The sequence below is a fragment of the Pistacia vera genome, unplaced genomic scaffold (assembly GCF_008641045.1).
Source record: "Pistacia vera cultivar Batoury unplaced genomic scaffold, PisVer_v2 Contig317, whole genome shotgun sequence".
Taxonomy (NCBI): Eukaryota; Viridiplantae; Streptophyta; class Magnoliopsida; order Sapindales; family Anacardiaceae; genus Pistacia; species Pistacia vera.
Window position 1 is genome coordinate 1,457,153 of NW_022196132.1, and position 18,496 is coordinate 1,475,648.

The window sequence follows — 18,496 nt, forward strand, 5'->3', positions numbered from 1 at the left end:
GAAACCGACCTTGATATGAATAATCAAAACAGTGAAAACAATCAATAACAGTATGGCTAGATTTACCACAAATTTGACAAACCGGGCGATTGTTGGGGAGCTGTGGAGGAGTAGATCTAGTCTGCTGGTGTGGCCGATAATTAGAGGAAGCTGCATTTTGCATTTTGGTGGGAGGAAGTGGAGGTCCTTTCTTTTTCACATAAGTAGGTGCCTTAGACTTGTTTGCAGCAACTGCAAAGTGAGTACTATCTGTGCCAGGAATAGAGTGATGGTCATCTAGAAGATTTTCATAGCCCAGCAATTCGGCTTGAAAGTCTTCGAAAGTGAAGTCAGTTTCACGGGATGCAAAAGTAAAAGAGGTGATAAAAGGTGTGTAGGATGATTGCAGGCCACCAAGAAGAAAAGAGATCAAGGCTTGATCGTCAACAGGCTTACCAGCTGCTGCCAACTGATTTGCAAGACTTTTGGCATTTTCAAGATATTCGGAACAAGAGTTGGTACCTTGAGTCAATGTTTGAAGTTGACGTTTAAGATGGGAAATTTGGGAACGTGATTTAGAAGAAAAACGAGTCTACGGGGCAGTCCAGACTTGCTTAGACGTTTCCAATCCATAAACAGTGGAAACAAGTTTTTCCGAAAGAGATGCAAGGATCCATCCAAGGAGACAAACATCTTTCTTCTGCCAAACAACATAGGCAGGATTTAATGAACTAGAGGCAATATTTTTTGGAGGACAGGCTGCAGTACCATCAATGAAGCCAACTAAGTCATATCCTCGGAGGAGATTAAGAAACTGCATTTTCCATGCCAAATAATTGTGGGAGCCAGCTAGCTTAACAGAATAGTGGTGGTAGATGGTGGTAAGATAGGTTCAGTGATGGGGGTGTCGTTGTTGGTGGCAATTTGGATGATGCGGAAGCTGAAGAAAGGATTATTTGAAAAGCGTGAGCTGATAGGATGTTAGGTTGATACCATGTAAAATCTTAATAATTCAACAGGAGGCTGAGATATCTTTGGCTTGGCTTCCACACTCAAGCCGTGTAGTTTTCCATTATATTTATATATGTACAGTTGAGCTATCAAGCGTATAATAAGGAAACAAACCTAATCAAAATGAGGAAACAATCAAATACACATTTGTAGGAGAAAGTTACGCTAACAGTGGATCATTTTGAATTAGTAACAGAATGGATGGAGTGAGGATTTGGTGCAGATGCTCCTGGATTTTCTGCTAAAGCTTCTGATAGTACAAGGGCTCCTGGATTTTCTGCTGAAGCTTCTGATAGTCTAACATTGACTAGAAAGGAAGTAAGAAAATATGTTCATCGTCAAAATCCCTATTTTGTGTCAAAGCTAAAAAAAACTAGGAAAAGCCTACTGGTAACAAGCTAAAATCATCTATTACTAAAATACCTGATCTTGCTTAGTATAGTCAATAAGTGATGGTGAGATTTGCATTAGCCGTTATTTTCATTTTTTATCAGTTAAACTAATATGTGAAATGCTAATTCTGTCAATTTGTTAGGATTTATGGTACTCTCTGCTTGACATGGGGGCTGAATTCTCATTTGTTTTAATTCATAATAAGAAAAGTTGCTGGCATTATAATGATTTCTTGCACCATTTAGAAACCCCATGTAAATGACTTCATTTGGCTTGAATTTATGGGGTCAAGCCATGATTGTTATTTTGCTTATTAAACAATATATATAGTTGCTAATGGTAGAGTTTTCTATTCAATATTGCAGTTGGTTCCATCTTATGTCTTGAGAGATTTTAGAATTAAATTAGCTGAACATGTAACCTTTCATGATGAGCTGGAGAGGGAATGGTCTGGAAAAGGTTATGCGCTGGAAGGATGGTTCAACCTGGATTACAGGACGGGGCTCAGTCTGCTAGTGGAACGATGTGGAAAAAGATGATCTTTGCATATGTGAATTTCTGGAAGCAGGTGGGACAAAGAATAAAATTTTGGTGCATATTAAACGAGGTGATGGTCACAGAGCCAACCCACCAACCAAGAACCAAATCAGGCTGACCAGTGAAGTAGGGGGCTATAGTTTTGTCTAAGTTTCCACATCAAACTCTGCTAATGTTTTATATAAATATTATGCTTTCAAGAACAAGATGTGTTATGAAATGTTGAAAAATATTTAGAATTTTTCTGTAGGTAACTGTTGTCAAGGGTTGGGTTGGGTACAAGTTAGTTTGAAATAGGATCTTGTTGAATTGCAATATTATGGAGTTTCTACAACTATTTACTTTGGAATAATGCTACGGACACTGACATTTTGTACCGAAATGTTAAACTGAACGATGTATCACCTGAGCCAAACAAGCACCATAACAGGTTAAGTAATATTTCGCGAATGAAAGGCCGTCCATCAAATATGGACAATCGTCCATTTTTATTGGACAATCGTCCATTATAAGGACGCTCGTCCATAGTTTAAATTAAAAAAATTTAATAAAAAATCATGGACACCCGTCCATATATTATAGACGGGCATCCCTACTTAATGGACAAATGTCCCTATTAGATGGAAGTTTGTCCATTGTTTCAATTAAAAAAATTTGAAAACAGAGCAATCCGATTCTTTTAGCCAAAGTCTGTGAACATTCATGGCACCTGTTTCTTTACTTTATTTTTTATTTTAGATGGTGGACCCCTTGACTGCATTGATGTATGCATGACATCTGTTTCTTTACTTTATTTTTTATTGCAGATGGTGGACCCTTTGACTGTATTGATGTATGTAGTTCACGTGATGAACTTCTATTTACTTAGTGTTTGTGTTTGAAAGTAAATAGCAATAGGAGTTTAGAAGAAGAAAATAGAAGGAACACTGTGGGAAATAGGAGATTCTATTGTAGAGCAGAGTCCCTATTTAATGGACAGGCATCCATTGCTTTTTTTTTTTTTTTTTAATTTAAACAATGAATGGGCGTCTATAAAATAGGAACGCCCGTCCATTAAACAGGGATGCTCGTCTATAATATATGGATGAGCGTCTATGATTTTTGTTATCAAATTTTTTTAATTTAAACTATGAACGGGCGTCCTTATAGGTGGACTCCCGTCCAATAAGTAAGGACGCTTGTCCATTTCAAATGAATGGCCGTCCAATAAAAATGGACCGTTCATTTGCGAAATATTTCTTAACATGCTACGTGGCTCGTCTGACTCAGGTGACACGTCGTTCGGTTTAATATTTTGGTACAAAGTGTCGGTGTCTGTAGCATTATTGATAAAAAAAGGACATCAAATAATCGCACTGATAACCTCATTTCATTGATAGCTAATCAAATTCTGCTTACAATTTCGTATTAAAATAGTTAGAAGATATACTTACAGTTTAGAAGAACAAATCAAAATAACAATTCATTTGTCATTGTCAATCGGACATCCTTCCTTTATTCCATGTCAATTCATGAATCTTTGACCTGTAAACAACAACAAAAATATAAATAAATAAAAAGTCATCGATTAACAAAATCATAAAGAACAGATGTATTATTGACACAAACTAACATAACCTATAAACAATTAACAAAAGACCAGACGTATTGTTGACACCAACTAACATATTGCGATAATACATAACTAAACATACGCCCCTTTTATAACCCCATATTTAAACATTTTGAATGCAACACAATTAAATATGAATTGAATACGAAGAAATGTTTGCAATATCAATACAATGCACCTATATAATTATTAATAAATAGGTATGTTTTTACTACCAATGCAATGTATCTATCTAATCCAATCTTTATGTCTATTTATTTAGACCTTGGAATACTAATGTAGCAATTAATATTGTCTACATCATCACCAATAAAATTCAACCACATGACAATCACAAATCCAAGATGTCATTATGGTTAGACCTTTAAAATGTCAATGTAATGCACATATATAATTAATATTATTATTAATTATTAATACAATCAATGCGATGCACCTATGTAATCCAATTTGTATGTCTAATTATTTAGACTTTGGAATATCAATGTAGCAATTAATATTGTCTATATCATTACCAATAAAATTCAACCACATGATAATAAAAAATACAAGTGTCATTATGGTTAGACCTTTAGAATGCTAATGCAATGTACCTATATTATTATATTATTATTATTACTAATTATTAATACATATTCTATTTTTTAAATTAACTAATAAATAATAATTATAGATAAAGCAATAAATACGAATCCAATGTATCAAGATAAAGCAATTTGATTGGCTTGTCAATCCAATGTGTCAAAATAGAGCAATTTTAGAGCTTCCAAAATGTGTCACATGGCGAACAACCTACATGGGTATTCAACTTTATAGCAATTTGATTGGCTTGTCAATCCAATGTGTCAAAATAGAGCAATTTTAGAGCTTCCAAAATGTGTCACATGACAAACAACCTGCATGGGTATTCAGCTTTATATATATAACATTACGAATTTCTTTCAACCCCCTACATTTAAAATTTTGCTAAAATAACCAAATCATATAAAACTTTAATTTGTAACAAAATCACCGTCACCCACCTTAAGCCACTGTCAGCCACCACCGATAGTCGACAAAATGGCACACGACTGGCCATATATAGTCGACTGTGCACCGACAAAACCAAAAGTGGCCATGATCACAAATTCATGACCGAAAAATGACTAAATTTATGATAATTTGATTGGTTTATCAATCCAATGTGTTAAAATAGAACAATTCTAAAGCTTCCAAAATGTGTTACTTGATGAACAACCTACCTAAGTATTCAACTTTTTATATATATAACATAGCTTCTCCTCTTTGACTAAGGCCTTATTAAATAACAGCATTGAGAAGTTTGTTGATTTCAATTTATGGCGAAATACTAAGTGAACAATGCGTGGTTTCTAAAAACTAGGCATTAAATGAAGGGCGTTGGAACTTGGAACTACTGAGTCTTCCCATTTCAAACTCACTTTTTCCTACCCAAGGTTTTCCTTAAAAGCCTTTCTAATCCAAAAAGTTTCAAAATACCACTTTTTCACCCAAATTTTATATTCTATTGATTCCCAAAATACACTTCACTTATTCAGCCGGCATTCGACAAGTTTCCAAGAGCCAAGGTAAGAGGATTTTTGTAAAGTGGAGGTCGATGGATCGAATGATACTGACCGATTGAATATTCACCGTCAGAATCAGCTAAAAATCATCTAAGACTAAGAAACCCTAAATTTGTGACAGCCTGTAATCAACGAGAAATCAGGTGTCGGAGTAAGAGAGTTTTACATAGAAAAGATCGGAGGTTTAAATGATGGTAATGAAGAAAATTTTTGTCACGAGAATTGGCTTTGAGTATTAACGAAATATAATATTCAAGTAGGAAAGTAGTATTTTGAAACTTTTGGGGTGAAAAGGTCATTCAGACAAACCTTGGGTTGGGGAAAAGTTGTTTGCTCTAAAAAAAACACTAGGCATTAAATGGAGGGTGTTGGAACTTGGAACTAGAACTGAGCCTTCCCATTTCAAATAAATGAGTTTGGTGCGGAATTAAATTGCAACAACCACATTATTAACTCGAAATATCAGGCACAAAAAAAAAAAAAAAAAAAAAAAAAAAAACCTGTAATTTGGATTAGTGGATATTTGCTGCCTATGGTAGTTTAATATTGTCTTCAGTATCTTAATGTTAAACTTTTCAACTTCCAGAATGGCATTAAGTCCAGCTGATAGCATTTAAAGTTATACAGTCAGTATCTTTTCTTGATTACTGTAATAAAATAAAGTGCATCACAGCATCAGAAACAGAGTTTGAGAAGCAGAAAGTCTAAAGCTGTAATGCAGTCATCTGTAAATGCTAATTAACTACATAAATGGCTCTGGTCTGGCAGAGAGGTGAATCTCATTGCCTGTTCACATTTCTTCAAGGTTACCTACTCTCCTCCCATGAAGTCAAGAAACTGGTAAGTCATAACTTATTCCTTGCTCTGCTGAGATGTTTGGTTAAAATAAGAAAAACAAGACCTTTTTTTTTCTTTTAATTAGCTACATGAACACATACATGCACTTTCATTTCCTGAAAGTTTCTGGCTACGAACAATAACATATAAGTAATGCAGTGATTTGCATGCGAAGAGCTACCTAACTTTGAAAGAGAAAATAAGCAAATGATGCTTTTTATGTCCTTAAAACATGTACGAGCTGGTCTTGATTAAATTAATCTATTGTTCTATTCTGCATGGAAGATCGGTCCTCTGCATGAAAGCTCACAGTTTTTATTTTGATGATTTTCTAGTCAATCATTTGGGTGCTAAGAAAGTTTAGTATACATGAAATTTGGCATAATTTTGTCTGTTCACATGTTATATGATATCGCGGATTCTATTGTTTCTGCCATTCCTCCAGAGAATGTTGTTTAATATGGCAAAGACTCCATTTGAGCTGCTTAGCAAGTTTCTGTGACTTCAGTACTAAAAGTTTTTTCAGATGCCTTAAAATATTTAAGGATTTAATACCCTTAGCATATTTTTCAGTTGCATGCTGATATTAGTTGCTAGACTCCTTTGGGGGTCTTCCATATTAAGGTTATTGGAAGTCAAAAAATTTAATATCTTGTGCACATTCAGCTGCATGCTTGATACTCTCTTTTAAAATTTACTCTACTCAAAAAGTGGCAATAATACATACGGTATTATCGTACTTAGGAGTAAAAATCGAGTCGAGCCGCTCGCGAGCTACTCGAACTCGACTCGATTTTCCAATTCAAGACCGAGTTTGAGTTCGAACTTGATTTCTCAGGCTTGATCTAGCTTGAACTCGAACTCAAACTTTGGTATTGTATGATCGAGTCTAGTTCTCTTTACCAGATGCTCGACTCGACTCGATTTAACCCAATTGTACTCCATATAGAATGAGCTTTGATTCAAACATTGGAGCAAAAAACTGTGTAAGAGTTGGTGCCTGGAAGTTGGAAATGAGAGTTGCATTATCACTCATTGGAAGTCCAAACATCTCCCAAAAAAAGTCCAACTTCTGAAGGGTATAATAATTAATCAACCAGAAACGAAGTATATGCAACTTTTTCATGCCTAAACTTATGTGTTAACAACCACCATAGCTTCATCTCTGGTAACTTAAACAATGGCTTGTGCTTGAAGGAAAGTAGAACCCGTTACATCGAATTCTTTGATGGAGAAATCGCCACATTTCTTCAAGGTTATCCTTCCCTCTACCCTGGCAGAGAAGAAGCTGGTAATTCACAACTTCTTTTTTTATTCTTTGCTGCACTGAGATTATTGTCAATGTCCATCAGTCATTGACCCTTTTTTTATGATCACAGGGGATTCCAGAAATGTTTGTAAAGAAGTTTGGGAATGAACTTGCTGATATTGCAACGCTGGAAGTTCCCAATGGTCAGGTTTGGCTGGTGAGGCTGACAAAAGATGGGAGGAAAATTTGGTTTCAGGATGGTTGGGACGACTTTATTCAACATCATTCAATCTCTGTTGGATACTTCTTGGTTTTCAAATATGTGAAGAATTCAACATTCCAGGTTCTTATTTTCGATTCGACTGCTTGCGAAATTTACTATCCATATAATGCAATGGAAGCTAACCCAGAATGCAATGCGGACAACTCAAATTTGAAGCCTGGAAACAAGTGTAAAATGGTTAAAAAGGCAGAGATAAATGAATCAGATTATGAGAATACACATAATTTTTTAGCTTTACTTGAAGAAATGGGAATCTACATTACTATTAAATGTAGCTTTCTCTCTAAAGAAGACAGACAGAGAGCAATCCACTTCGCCAGATTGTTGAAGCCAAGAAATCCTTCTTTCATGGTTATTTTACGATCTCATAAGATGAACGAACCCCGTGTGGTAAGTTATTAGATAAAATGTTGCCTTAATCTTCTCATATCCACATTCAATAGTGTTTTGCTTACAGTTAAGTCATACAACCAGACAAAAATTATATAAAATTTATGTATAATAACCACTCTGACCTTTGTTTTTTATCTGGTTATATGACTTAGTTGTAAACATAGCGTTGCTCGTCAACATTATCATTAACGTCTCATTCGTTATTATTTTTGGCTTTTGCAGATTGTGCCAATGAAATTTGTGGACAAGTATTTAGGTAGAAACGTCAGATGGATTAAACTACAGGCTTCTGATGGAAGAGTTATGTGTGAGGTCCAAATCAGGCAGGTGATTTGCAGAAGTTTTCTTTTAACAAAGGGATGGTGTAGAGTTTTAAAAGAGGAGAACTTGAAGCAAGGAGATATCTGTGTCTTTGAGCTCATCAAGATGAAATACTTGATTCTGAAACTTTCAGTATATCATGCAGCTGAAACGTTAATATGAAAATGAAGATGAAGATGTTTTTGTTAGCCAATGTTTAAGGAATTTAGAGCTCAAATATGTTCATAATCTTTTAAAAGAGTGTATTAAACAGCAACATTGAGCCCTTCCCAATTTTGAATATATTTTCTGACTCCATAAATGAGTTTGGTTTTAGAAACTTTCAGTATTATCTGCATTGTAATCTAACTGATAAGAAGTGTAGACACTCATTCACAGCCCGTTGCCTTCAGCTAATGTATATAAAGCTACAAAAAATCAGTGCCACAAAAGACAGAAGACCAATATATTTTTTGCCCTTTTTGTGAATGGATGATTATTTCTTATTTACTTGTTAAAGCTTTTGTAATTATCTGGATTTTCTCAGAAGTTGATATACACTTGATACAACCTAGTATAAATCATAATCCTATGAAGTTGAGTTTCAAATTTCTGTAACACATAAAGGCTCGTTTAAGTTAGGGGTGTTAAAAAAAAAGCAGAAACCAAACTGAACCTGTTTTTCTGCGGTTTTAGTTCAAAGAAATACAAAAATTGATTTTCCGGTTCGATTATCGATTTACGAGAATATGAGAGCTGATTTATATAAACAGGTTTATTATCAAAATATTAAATTAAAATATAAAAAAAATCGGTTTATTATAAAAATATTTAATTAAAACTAGTTTGGTTTTAGTTTAGGAAAATTCATAAACCGAAAAACCAGTTTGGTTCACAAAATCGGTTAACCGGCTTTGAACACTTCTAATTTTAATCATTAAGAGAATTTGCAAAGAATTAAAATGAATCAAATGTGAAGTGTCTTATTGCAGTGCTACCTTTCAGCTTTGTTGTGAAAACCATTCAACTCTATTTGTAAAATGAAAGCCAATGCGGGTTTAACATTTAGCTTTGTCACTGTCAAAAACATTTTTTTTTTTTTTTTTTTTTTTTTACATTGCGTGGATTCTTTTTACATTATGCAGACTGCATGGTCCATGAACCTGTCTTGGTACTCTCCTCATTTTCCCAGCACAAACACTTGCCAGTTTCCAATTTCTTTTGGAGTAAACGACTTTTTCCCAGCCAAGGTCTGTGTTAATGACACTTTCCCACGCAAAAAGTTTAAATACCACTTTCCCACCCAAAGTTTATATTATGTTAATACCCAAAATATATTTCACTTTCTTAGCTGCGTTCGGCGAGTTACTAGGAGCCAGGGTAAGAGGATTTTTGTAGGGTAGATCAAATGGTGGTAACCGATTAAATATTCATTATCGAAATAAGCCGGAAATCAGCTAAGAATAAGAAACCTTAGTTTTGCGGTGGCCGAAAATTGGTAAAAAATCAGGTGCCAAAGTGAGAAAGGTTTTATAGAGAGGAGACCAGAGGTTAAAATGGTAGTTTAGGGTTTAGGGGTTTTTGCCATTGAAATCGGCTTTGGGTAAAAACTGAATATTAACCTTGGTGGGAAAAAGTCGTTTACTCTTTCTTTTGTAATATTTGTTTTAAAGTGATCCAGTACTTAAAAGGTTCCAAATTTTTGTAATGGAGGGCGTTGCGGTAGAAAATGCAACAGCTATTGTTTGTCTCAAACAAATGATTAGAGTTATTTAATCTCCAGCATTAATCTATTAATTAGATGCTTTTAAAATCGAAAGATCAAATCAGTACCTATCAGACATGAGAGAAACGACAGAAATAACCCATGAGCCTAAGATTTTATTTTGTTGCGGAGGGGAATTTGATTTTCATTTAAAGCTCTTTATTACTTTTACTCCATATATCAATATGAGCTTTGATTCAAACATTGGAAGTCTAAACACAGTGAGAGTTGGTGCCTGGAAAGTTGGAAATGAGAGTTGCATTATCATTCATGGGAACTCTAAACATCTCTCAAAAATAGTGCAACTTCTGAAGGGTATATGAAACGATCAGCCAGAAACAAAAGTTTATGCAGCACATATAAATACTTAAGCCTGAACCTATGTATCATTATCAACCACCACCATAGCTTCATCTCTGGCAACTAAACAATGGCTTGCACTAGAAGGAAAGGCGAACCCGTTACATCAAATTCTTTTATGGAGAAATCGTCACATTTCTTCAAGGTTATCCTTCCCTCTTCCCTGGAAGAGAAGAAGCTGGTAAGCTGTAGGGATTATTGTCTATGTCGATCAGTTTGCCTATCTGTGTGCTTATAAATGGTTCAGTTGTGTATATTAAATAGATCAGCTGACCCTTTTTGTATGATCGCAGGAGATTCCGCAAATGTTCGTGAAGAGGTTTGGGAACGAACTTTCTGATATCGCAACGCTGGAAGTTCCCAATGGTCGAGTTTGGTTAATCGGATTGACCAAAGATGGGACCAAAATTTGGTTTCGGGATGGTTGGCACGACTTTGTTCAATATCATTCAATCTCTGTTGGATACTTCTTGGTTTTCAAATATCTGAAGAACTCAACTTTCCAGGTTCTTATTTTTGATTCTACTGCTTGCGAGATTCACTACCCATATAGTGCAGTGAAGTCTAAGCCACGATGCAATGCGGACAACTCAAAATCGAAGCCTGAAAGCAGGTCTAAAACGGTTGAAAAGGCAGAGATAAATGAATCAGATTATGAGAATAAATATAATTTTTTAGCTTTGCTTGAAGAAATGGGAATCTACATTCCTACTAAATGCAGATTTGTCTCAAAAAAAGAGAGACAGAGAGCAATCCACATCGTCAGATTGTTGAAGCCAAGAAATCCTTCATTCATGGTGTTTTTGCGATCTCATAGCACAACTGAACGCCGTGTGGTGAGTTTGTAGATAAAATGTGGTTATGAATCTTCTCATATTGATGACATTCATATCTTCTAAGTTGCCATTCTTTTTTGGCATCTGCAGAGTGTGCCAGTGAAATTTGCGAACAAGTATTTATGTAGAAATTCCAGAACTATTAATCTACAGGTTCCTGATGGAAGAGTGTTGTGTGTTAAAATCCATAAGTCGACTCGTGGAGGCTTTTGTTTAACAGAGGGATGGGTTAAATTTTCAAGAGAGGAGAATTTGAAGCAAGGAGATATCGGTATCTTTGAGTTGATCAAGATGAAAGACTCCATTCTGAAACTTTCAGTATATCCTGCAGCTGCAAAGTTAGCATGAAAATGAAAAATGTTTTTGTCAGCCAATATTTATGGTTACTGTAAAGATGGGCTTACAACCAAATCTTAAATTTTTCTCTCATAATCCTGATATAACAGTTTGTAATTGAACAGATAGGATCTATAGCGAGTAGATGAGACCTATTTACGAACTAATCAATTACAAACTGTCACATCAGGATTGTGATAAAGAGTTTGTGAGATTAAGTCGTAAATGTAATATTGTTCATAAGGTTAATGTTAAAAAATGCCCGTAACCTTTCAAAATAATGCATTAGAGAGCAACATTGTATTGATTCTACCTATTATATATGAAAAAGTTTGTTGTTGACAATTTATGCCATTTGTGAGGAATTGAGCAAACCCAATATCCAAAAACAATCTCGGCGCACATGGTTTAAAAAACTCAGAGTATTGTAACTAATTTCTAATTTTTTTTTTTAATAATCAAAGTGTCTGTATTAGTTTGCACGAACCTCAAAAAGTTAGTATGGTTCACGAAACCAAACCAGAACCTAATTGGACTAAACCCACAAAAGTTAAGAGGCTAAACTTTTGTTTGGTACTTATCAAATATCTATTTTCCTACAAAAATTTAGGTTTCAAGAACAAGACGTATCAAACCTTAATGGTTAACTATTTACTTCGTTATATAATGCAGCTCATGACATTCCTACCACAGATTATTTTACCTTCACGTTTTTTTTTTTTTTTTCATTGTATAGATAAGAATAAAAAAAATACAGCCCGAGAATCCCCTCACAAGCCAACACCCTTGGACAACCCCAAGGAAGCCTAAACAAGGCCTAGGAAGAACAAAATGATATACTATCCTTTACAAAAAGAGCCCAAAAAAGCCCAAAAAAATTCAAAGAGGAAAAGGCCTTAATAAACAAGACTTACAAAAACAAACAACAATAAGGTCAGCAGGCCCCAAGAAGGATAACCCTTTTTGCTGAACGCGACGCCAGGCCTATAAAAAACCAGGCCTCGTCCAGCCTAACAATAAGCTGTACAACTGAGAAAGAAAAACCAGGGCCAAAAATCCTCTCACCAGCCCAGTCCACACAAATCCGAAGACAGCGGCAGCCCGAAATTCTCCCTGCCCAACTCGCAGCTGGGCCGCTTATGATGTGGAAGCCCGAAGATTTAATCCAGGCTCTTCCTTTGCACCAGCCCACAAGCTCCCCTCCTGCCTTCAGCCCAAAAAGAACCCAATCCACCCCCTAAAAACCCAGTCCACCATTTTGTAAACCTTAACGAAGAAACTGTAGGCCCAAACCCCATGAACTAAACAAGCCCACCCAGCAAACCCAAACCGAGCACAAACACCCGTAACCATCCAGCACTGGCACGGCCCACAAATTTTTTGCCATGGCCCCTGGGCCATGTTGGCTGTGTGGCAACTGGTAAGCTTAGGATTTGACATGTGGATTGATAAGACAGGGCCCATGAATTTAAAAAAATTTAAAATTTAAAATTTGTTAAGAACAACCTACACAACACATGGATCGCCCCACAAAGGTACGATATGACACAGCTCACGAGGCCATGGGCCGTGCCGTGGGCTTTGAATTTTGATTGTCTAGTAAAGCACACACGACATAGCCCACCGCCACCTCGAACCAACACCCATTGGAGCCCAAACAGCCATCCCAGCAGACGTCCCCATATTAAAAAAATTCTCCTATACTACACTGGAGTGGAAACCATCAGAAGAATAGGCTTCGATTTGGTTGCATCTTGGGAATACTACTTTTAATATTTCTAAAAATGTTAAACAGTAAAATACCCAAAAATCAGAGTTTTTGGGAATATTACTCTCAATATTATTCGACTTTTTTTAAACCCCTTAAATTTGTTAATTTAATTAAATACCACTAAATATTTTTTAAAAAATTACAAAAACACCCCAGTAATCCACATTTACCAGATTCTGGCCACCACTGTTGGAATCTGGTAGAATGGTGCACTACCGGCTGAATCTGGTCGGTAGTGCGCCGTTTTAGCCTTTTCCGACCAGATTCACGGTGGATCTGGCCGGAAAAGGCCAGATCTAAGGCCAAAGATCTAGCCGTTGACGGTCAGATCTTTGGTCATAACAGTTGGTAACGACGGCCAACAAACGGTCGTCGTTGACCACCAACAACGACTGTTTGTTGGCCGTCATTGACGAGCAAATATCGCCAGATCTGGCCGTAGATTTGACCTTTGTCGGCCAGATCCACCGTGGATCTGGACGAAAAATACCATATCAAACCATGACCGGTAAGATCCAGTCGGTTATGCATCAATATGGTGACTCCGGCCACCCTCCGATAGTGGTGGCCGGCTGTCCGTATTTGAGGGTGGATTGGTGGTGTTTTTGTTAACTTTTAATGTTTTATTATAGGAGGTGTTTTGCAAACAAACAAACATAGGAAGTATTTTAATTTGTAAATCCCACATTGTAATACCTGTATAATTCAATTTTTTTTTTTATTTTTTTCATAAAACTGTTTCTAAAAACACAAAATTGTGTACTAGACGAGCCATAATTCTTTAGAAAATTGCTCTGCTTGCTGTTGATCCCATCGTACCAGTCCACCCTCTGGAGAAAAACTTGGACCGCCTAATTCCTACTGCCAAATAAAAAGAGCTTTTTGCCGTACCACTGCCCGTTCTTACTGCCCCATTTGCCCAGTCAACAATCCTTCCCAAAATCCTACTCAGGCTGCTGTTACTTCATTCTAAAGCTGCAGTAAAATACCACACTTCACGGCTATACACCCCCAACAACAAACACAAAGTTCCACACCCTACTCATTTTGGTTTTTCTCATTCTGAAACACAGAGAAAATGGCGCCCAACAGAACCAACGAGCTTGCCTAACTTCTTCAAGGTCTTCACCCCAAGGCTCAGCTCTGCCAGTTTGGTATTTTCATCTTCCTTTCTGCTCTTATGATCTGCAGTTTTTATTTATTTATTTATTTCTTTTTGAAGTTCTTTTGGTTGGCACGATAAAATCCTCTCTCTGCATTTCTTGGTCGATTAATGGGAGAAACTTTGAGAGAGAGGGAGAAAGCTTTAAACCTTTCTCAGAGCTTGCTTTTGAGAGAGCTTCATGTACTGTTGTTTTTAGCAAACAAACAGAATATATTTGGTTTTCCATGTCCATGTGAGTCCTTTACATAAGTTTAGTTTCTTTTTCTCTTTGTTGTGATTTTCTGGAAAATTATTTGGGTTTGAAGCTAGTTTGATGTTTGTTCACTTCGGGCAGAATTTGTTCGGTTCATAAAATATTATATATAACTCATTTAATATTCTTTTATGATTTGGGATTCATTAAATTTTCGTTCTACAACATTATTTGATATTTTCTGTCTTCATGTTAGCTTTAATAGTGTCTTCAATATCTTAATGTTAAACTTTTCAACTTCCAGAATGGCATTAAAGTCCAAGCTGATAGCATTTAAAGTATCTTTTCTTGATTACTGTAATAAAATAAAGTGCATCACAGCATCAAAAACAGAGTTTGAGAAGCAGAAAGTCTAAAGCTCTAATGGCAGTCATCTGTTAGTGCCAATTAACTATATAAATGGCTCTGGTCTGGCAGAGAGCTGAATTTCATTGCCTGTTCACATTTCTTCAAGCTTATCCTACCCTCCTCCCTTGAAGTCAAGAAACTGGTAAGTCATAACTTTTATTTCTTGCTCTGCTGAGATATTTGGTTAAAATAAGAAAAACAAGACCTTTTTTTTTCCTGTTAACTAAGCTACATGAACCCATACATGCACTTTCATTTTCTGAAAGTTTCTTGGCTACCAAACATAAGTAATGCAGTTTTGATTTTGCATGCGAAGAGCTGCCTAACTTTGAAAGAGAAAATTAAGCAAATGATGTCTTTTTATGTCCTTAAAACATGTACGAGCTGGTCTTGATTAAATTAATCAATTGTTCTATTCTGCATGTAAGATCGGTCCTCTGCATGAAAGCTCCAAGTTTATTTATTTTGATGATTCTCTAGTCAATCATTTGGGTATTAAGAAAGTTTAGTATACACGTAATTTAGGCATAATTTTGTCTGTTCACATGTTATATGATATCGCGGATTCTATTAGTTTCTGTCATTCCTCCAGAGAATGTTGTTTAATATGGCAAAGACTCCATTTGAGCTGCTTAGCAAGTTTCTGTGACTTCAGTACTTAAAAGTTTTTTCAGATGCCTTAAAATATTTAAGGATTTAATACCCTTATGCATATTTTTCAGTTGCATGCTTGATATTAGTTGCTAGACTCCTTCCTGTGGGTGTCTTCCATATTAAGGTTATTGGAAGTCAAAAAATTTAATACTCTTGTGCACATTCAGCTGCATGCTTGATACTCTCTTTTAAAATTTACTCCTACTTCCAATAACGTGGCAATAATACATACGGTATTATTCGTACTTAGGGGTGAAAATCGAGTCGAGCCGCTCGCGAGCTACTCGAACTCGACTCGATTTTCTAATTCAAGTACCGAGTTTGAGTTCGAACTTGATTTCTCAGGCTTGATCTGGCTTGAACTCGAACTCAAACTTTGGTATTGTAGTGATTGAGTCTAGTTCTATTTACCAGATACTCGACTCGATTTAACCCCTAATCGTACTCCATATATCAGAATGAGCTTTGATTCAAAACATTGGAAGTCAAAAAACTGTGTAAGAGTTGGTGCCTGGGAGTTGGAAATGAGAGTTGCATTATCACTCATTGGAAGTCCAAACATCTCCCAAAAAAAGTCCAACTTCTGAAGGGTATAATAATTAATCAACCAGAAACGAAGTATATGCAACTTTTTCATGCCTAAACTTATGTGTTAACAACCACCATAGCTTCATCTCTGGTAACTTAAACAATGGCTTGTGCTTGAAGGAAAGTAGAACCCGTTACATCGAATTCTTTGATGGAGAAATCGCCACATTTCTTCAAGGTTATCCTTCCCTCTACCCTGGCAGAGAAGAAGCTGGTAATTCACAACTTCTTTTTTTATTCTTTGCTGCACTGAGATTATTGTCAATGTCCATTAGTCATTGAGCCTTTTTGTATGATCACAGGGGATTCTAGAAATGTTTGTAAAGAAGTTTGGGAATGAACTTGCTGATATTGCAACGCTGGAAGTTCCCAATAGTCAGGTTTGGCTGGTGAGACTGACAAAAGATGGGAGGAAAATTTGGTTTCAGGATGGTTGGGACGACTTTATTCAATATCATTCAGTCTCTGTTGGATACTTCTTGGTTTTCAAATATGTGAAGAATTCAGCATTCCAGGTTCTTATTTTCGATTCGACTGCTTGCGAAATTCACTATCCATATAATGCAATGGAAGCTAACCCAGAATGCAATGCTGCCAACTCAAAATTGAAGCCTGAAAACAAGTGTAAAATGGTTAAAAGGGCAGAAATAAATGAATCAGATTATGAGAATGAACATAAATTTTTAGCTTTACTTGAAGAAATGGGAATCTACATTACTATTAAATGTAGTTTTCTCTCTAAAGAAGACAGACAGAGAGCAATCCACTTCGCCAGATTGTTGAAGCCAAGAAATCCTTCTTTCATGGTTATTTTGCGATCTCATAAGATGAACGAACCCCGTGTGGTAAGTTATTAGATAAAATGTTGCCTTAATCTTCTCATATCCACATTCAATAATGTTTTGCTTACAGTTAAGTCTTACAACCAGACAAAAATTATATAAAATTTATGTAAAATAACCACTCTGACCTTTGTTTTTTGCCTGGTTATATGACTTAGTTTACGCATAGCGTTGCTCGTCAACATTATCATTAATGTCTCATTTGTTATTATTTTTGGCTTCTGCAGATTGTGCCTATGAAATTTGTGGACAAGTATTTAGGTAGAAACGTCAGATGGATTAAACTACAGGCTTCTGATGGAAGAGTTATGTGTGACGTCCAAATCAGGCAGGTGATTTGCGGAAGTTTTCTTTTAACGAAGGGATGGTGTAGAGTTTTAAAAGAGGAGAACTTGAAGCAAGGAGATATCTGTGTCTTTGAGCTCATCAAGATGAAAGTCTTCATTCTGAAGCTTTCAGTATATCATGCAGCAGCAAAGTTAATATGAAAATGAAGATGAAGATGTTTTGGTTAGCCAATGTTTAAGGAATTTAGAGCTCAAATATGTTCATAATCTTTTAAAAGAGTGTATTAAACAGCAACATTGAGCCCTTCCCTATTTTGAATATATTCTCTGACTCCATAAATGAGTTTGGTTTTTTAGTTAAAAGTTCAGATCAAAGGATCCACATATAACCTGATAGAATTCCAAGTATAATATTGGGTTTCTTTTGAAACTTTCAGTATTATCTGCATCGTAATCTAACTGATAAGAGGTTTAGACACTCATTCACAGCCTGTTGCCTTCAGCTGATGTATATAAAGCTACAAAAAATCAGTGCCACAAAAGACAGAAGACCAATAATTTTTTTGCCCTTTTTGTGAATGGATGATTGTTTCTTATTTATTTTATTGTAAATCAATACTAATTCCCCAACCTGCCAAATCAATCTAGATCATAACAGAAAACGCAAGAACCAAGAAAATCAGATAACACAAGATCTACCGTGGTTCGCTTGTTCAATATAGAATAAGTTACATCCATGTTGAACTCCAGTATATGGAGCTCGCTGCACTAGGATTAATCACTTCAAAGATTACAGATTATAGACCAATCTCCTTCACTGTCAACCAAACATTCACACACTCATTCACTTCTCTTTATCCTGCAAATCCTAACACTAGAGTACTCTATACCCATTAAGGAACACCCTGCCCTCAAAATAAAACTCTAGAACGATTTACACAGAGAAGAACCAGAATGAATCACAAACCCTAACCTAGGTTACAAAACGTATTTACAGAGAAAAGAGAGAAAACCCTAATACACGAACAGTTTCCAAAATGCGTGAAAAGGTTCTCCTTTTATACCGTTGACTTGTGATTGAATTGGACCCGTCAGATTCTCTTTAACTTTGATG

The 18,496-nt window shown here is 35.9% G+C and overlaps 3 protein-coding genes across 3 annotated transcripts; all 3 read left to right on the top strand.

Annotated features, from left to right (window-relative positions):
- The first annotated feature begins 5,841 nt into the window (after window positions 1-5,841).
- On the top strand, window positions 5,842-8,473 carry LOC116136582 (B3 domain-containing transcription factor VRN1-like). The gene is made up of 4 exons (XM_031422255.1): window positions 5,842-5,955; window positions 7,150-7,243; window positions 7,332-7,874; window positions 8,100-8,473. The coding sequence occupies exons 1-4, from the start codon at window positions 5,939-5,941 to the stop codon at window positions 8,358-8,360; spliced, it is 915 nt and encodes a 304-aa protein (XP_031278115.1). The 5' UTR covers window positions 5,842-5,938; the 3' UTR covers window positions 8,361-8,473.
- Window positions 8,474-10,372: 1,899 nt separating this feature from the next.
- On the top strand, window positions 10,373-11,486 carry LOC116136583 (B3 domain-containing transcription factor VRN1-like). Its single transcript, XM_031422256.1, has 3 exons — window positions 10,373-10,483; window positions 10,596-11,138; window positions 11,229-11,486. The coding sequence occupies exons 1-3, from the start codon at window positions 10,373-10,375 to the stop codon at window positions 11,484-11,486; spliced, it is 912 nt and encodes a 303-aa protein (XP_031278116.1).
- Window positions 11,487-15,048: 3,562 nt separating this feature from the next.
- Window positions 15,049-17,583, top strand: LOC116136584 (B3 domain-containing transcription factor VRN1-like). Its single transcript, XM_031422257.1, has 4 exons — window positions 15,049-15,153; window positions 16,374-16,467; window positions 16,556-17,098; window positions 17,323-17,583. Exons 2-4 carry the CDS (start codon window positions 16,405-16,407, stop codon window positions 17,581-17,583), a joined length of 867 nt encoding a protein of 288 aa, XP_031278117.1. The 5' UTR covers window positions 15,049-15,153; window positions 16,374-16,404.
- The last annotated feature ends 913 nt before the right edge of the window (window positions 17,584-18,496 follow it).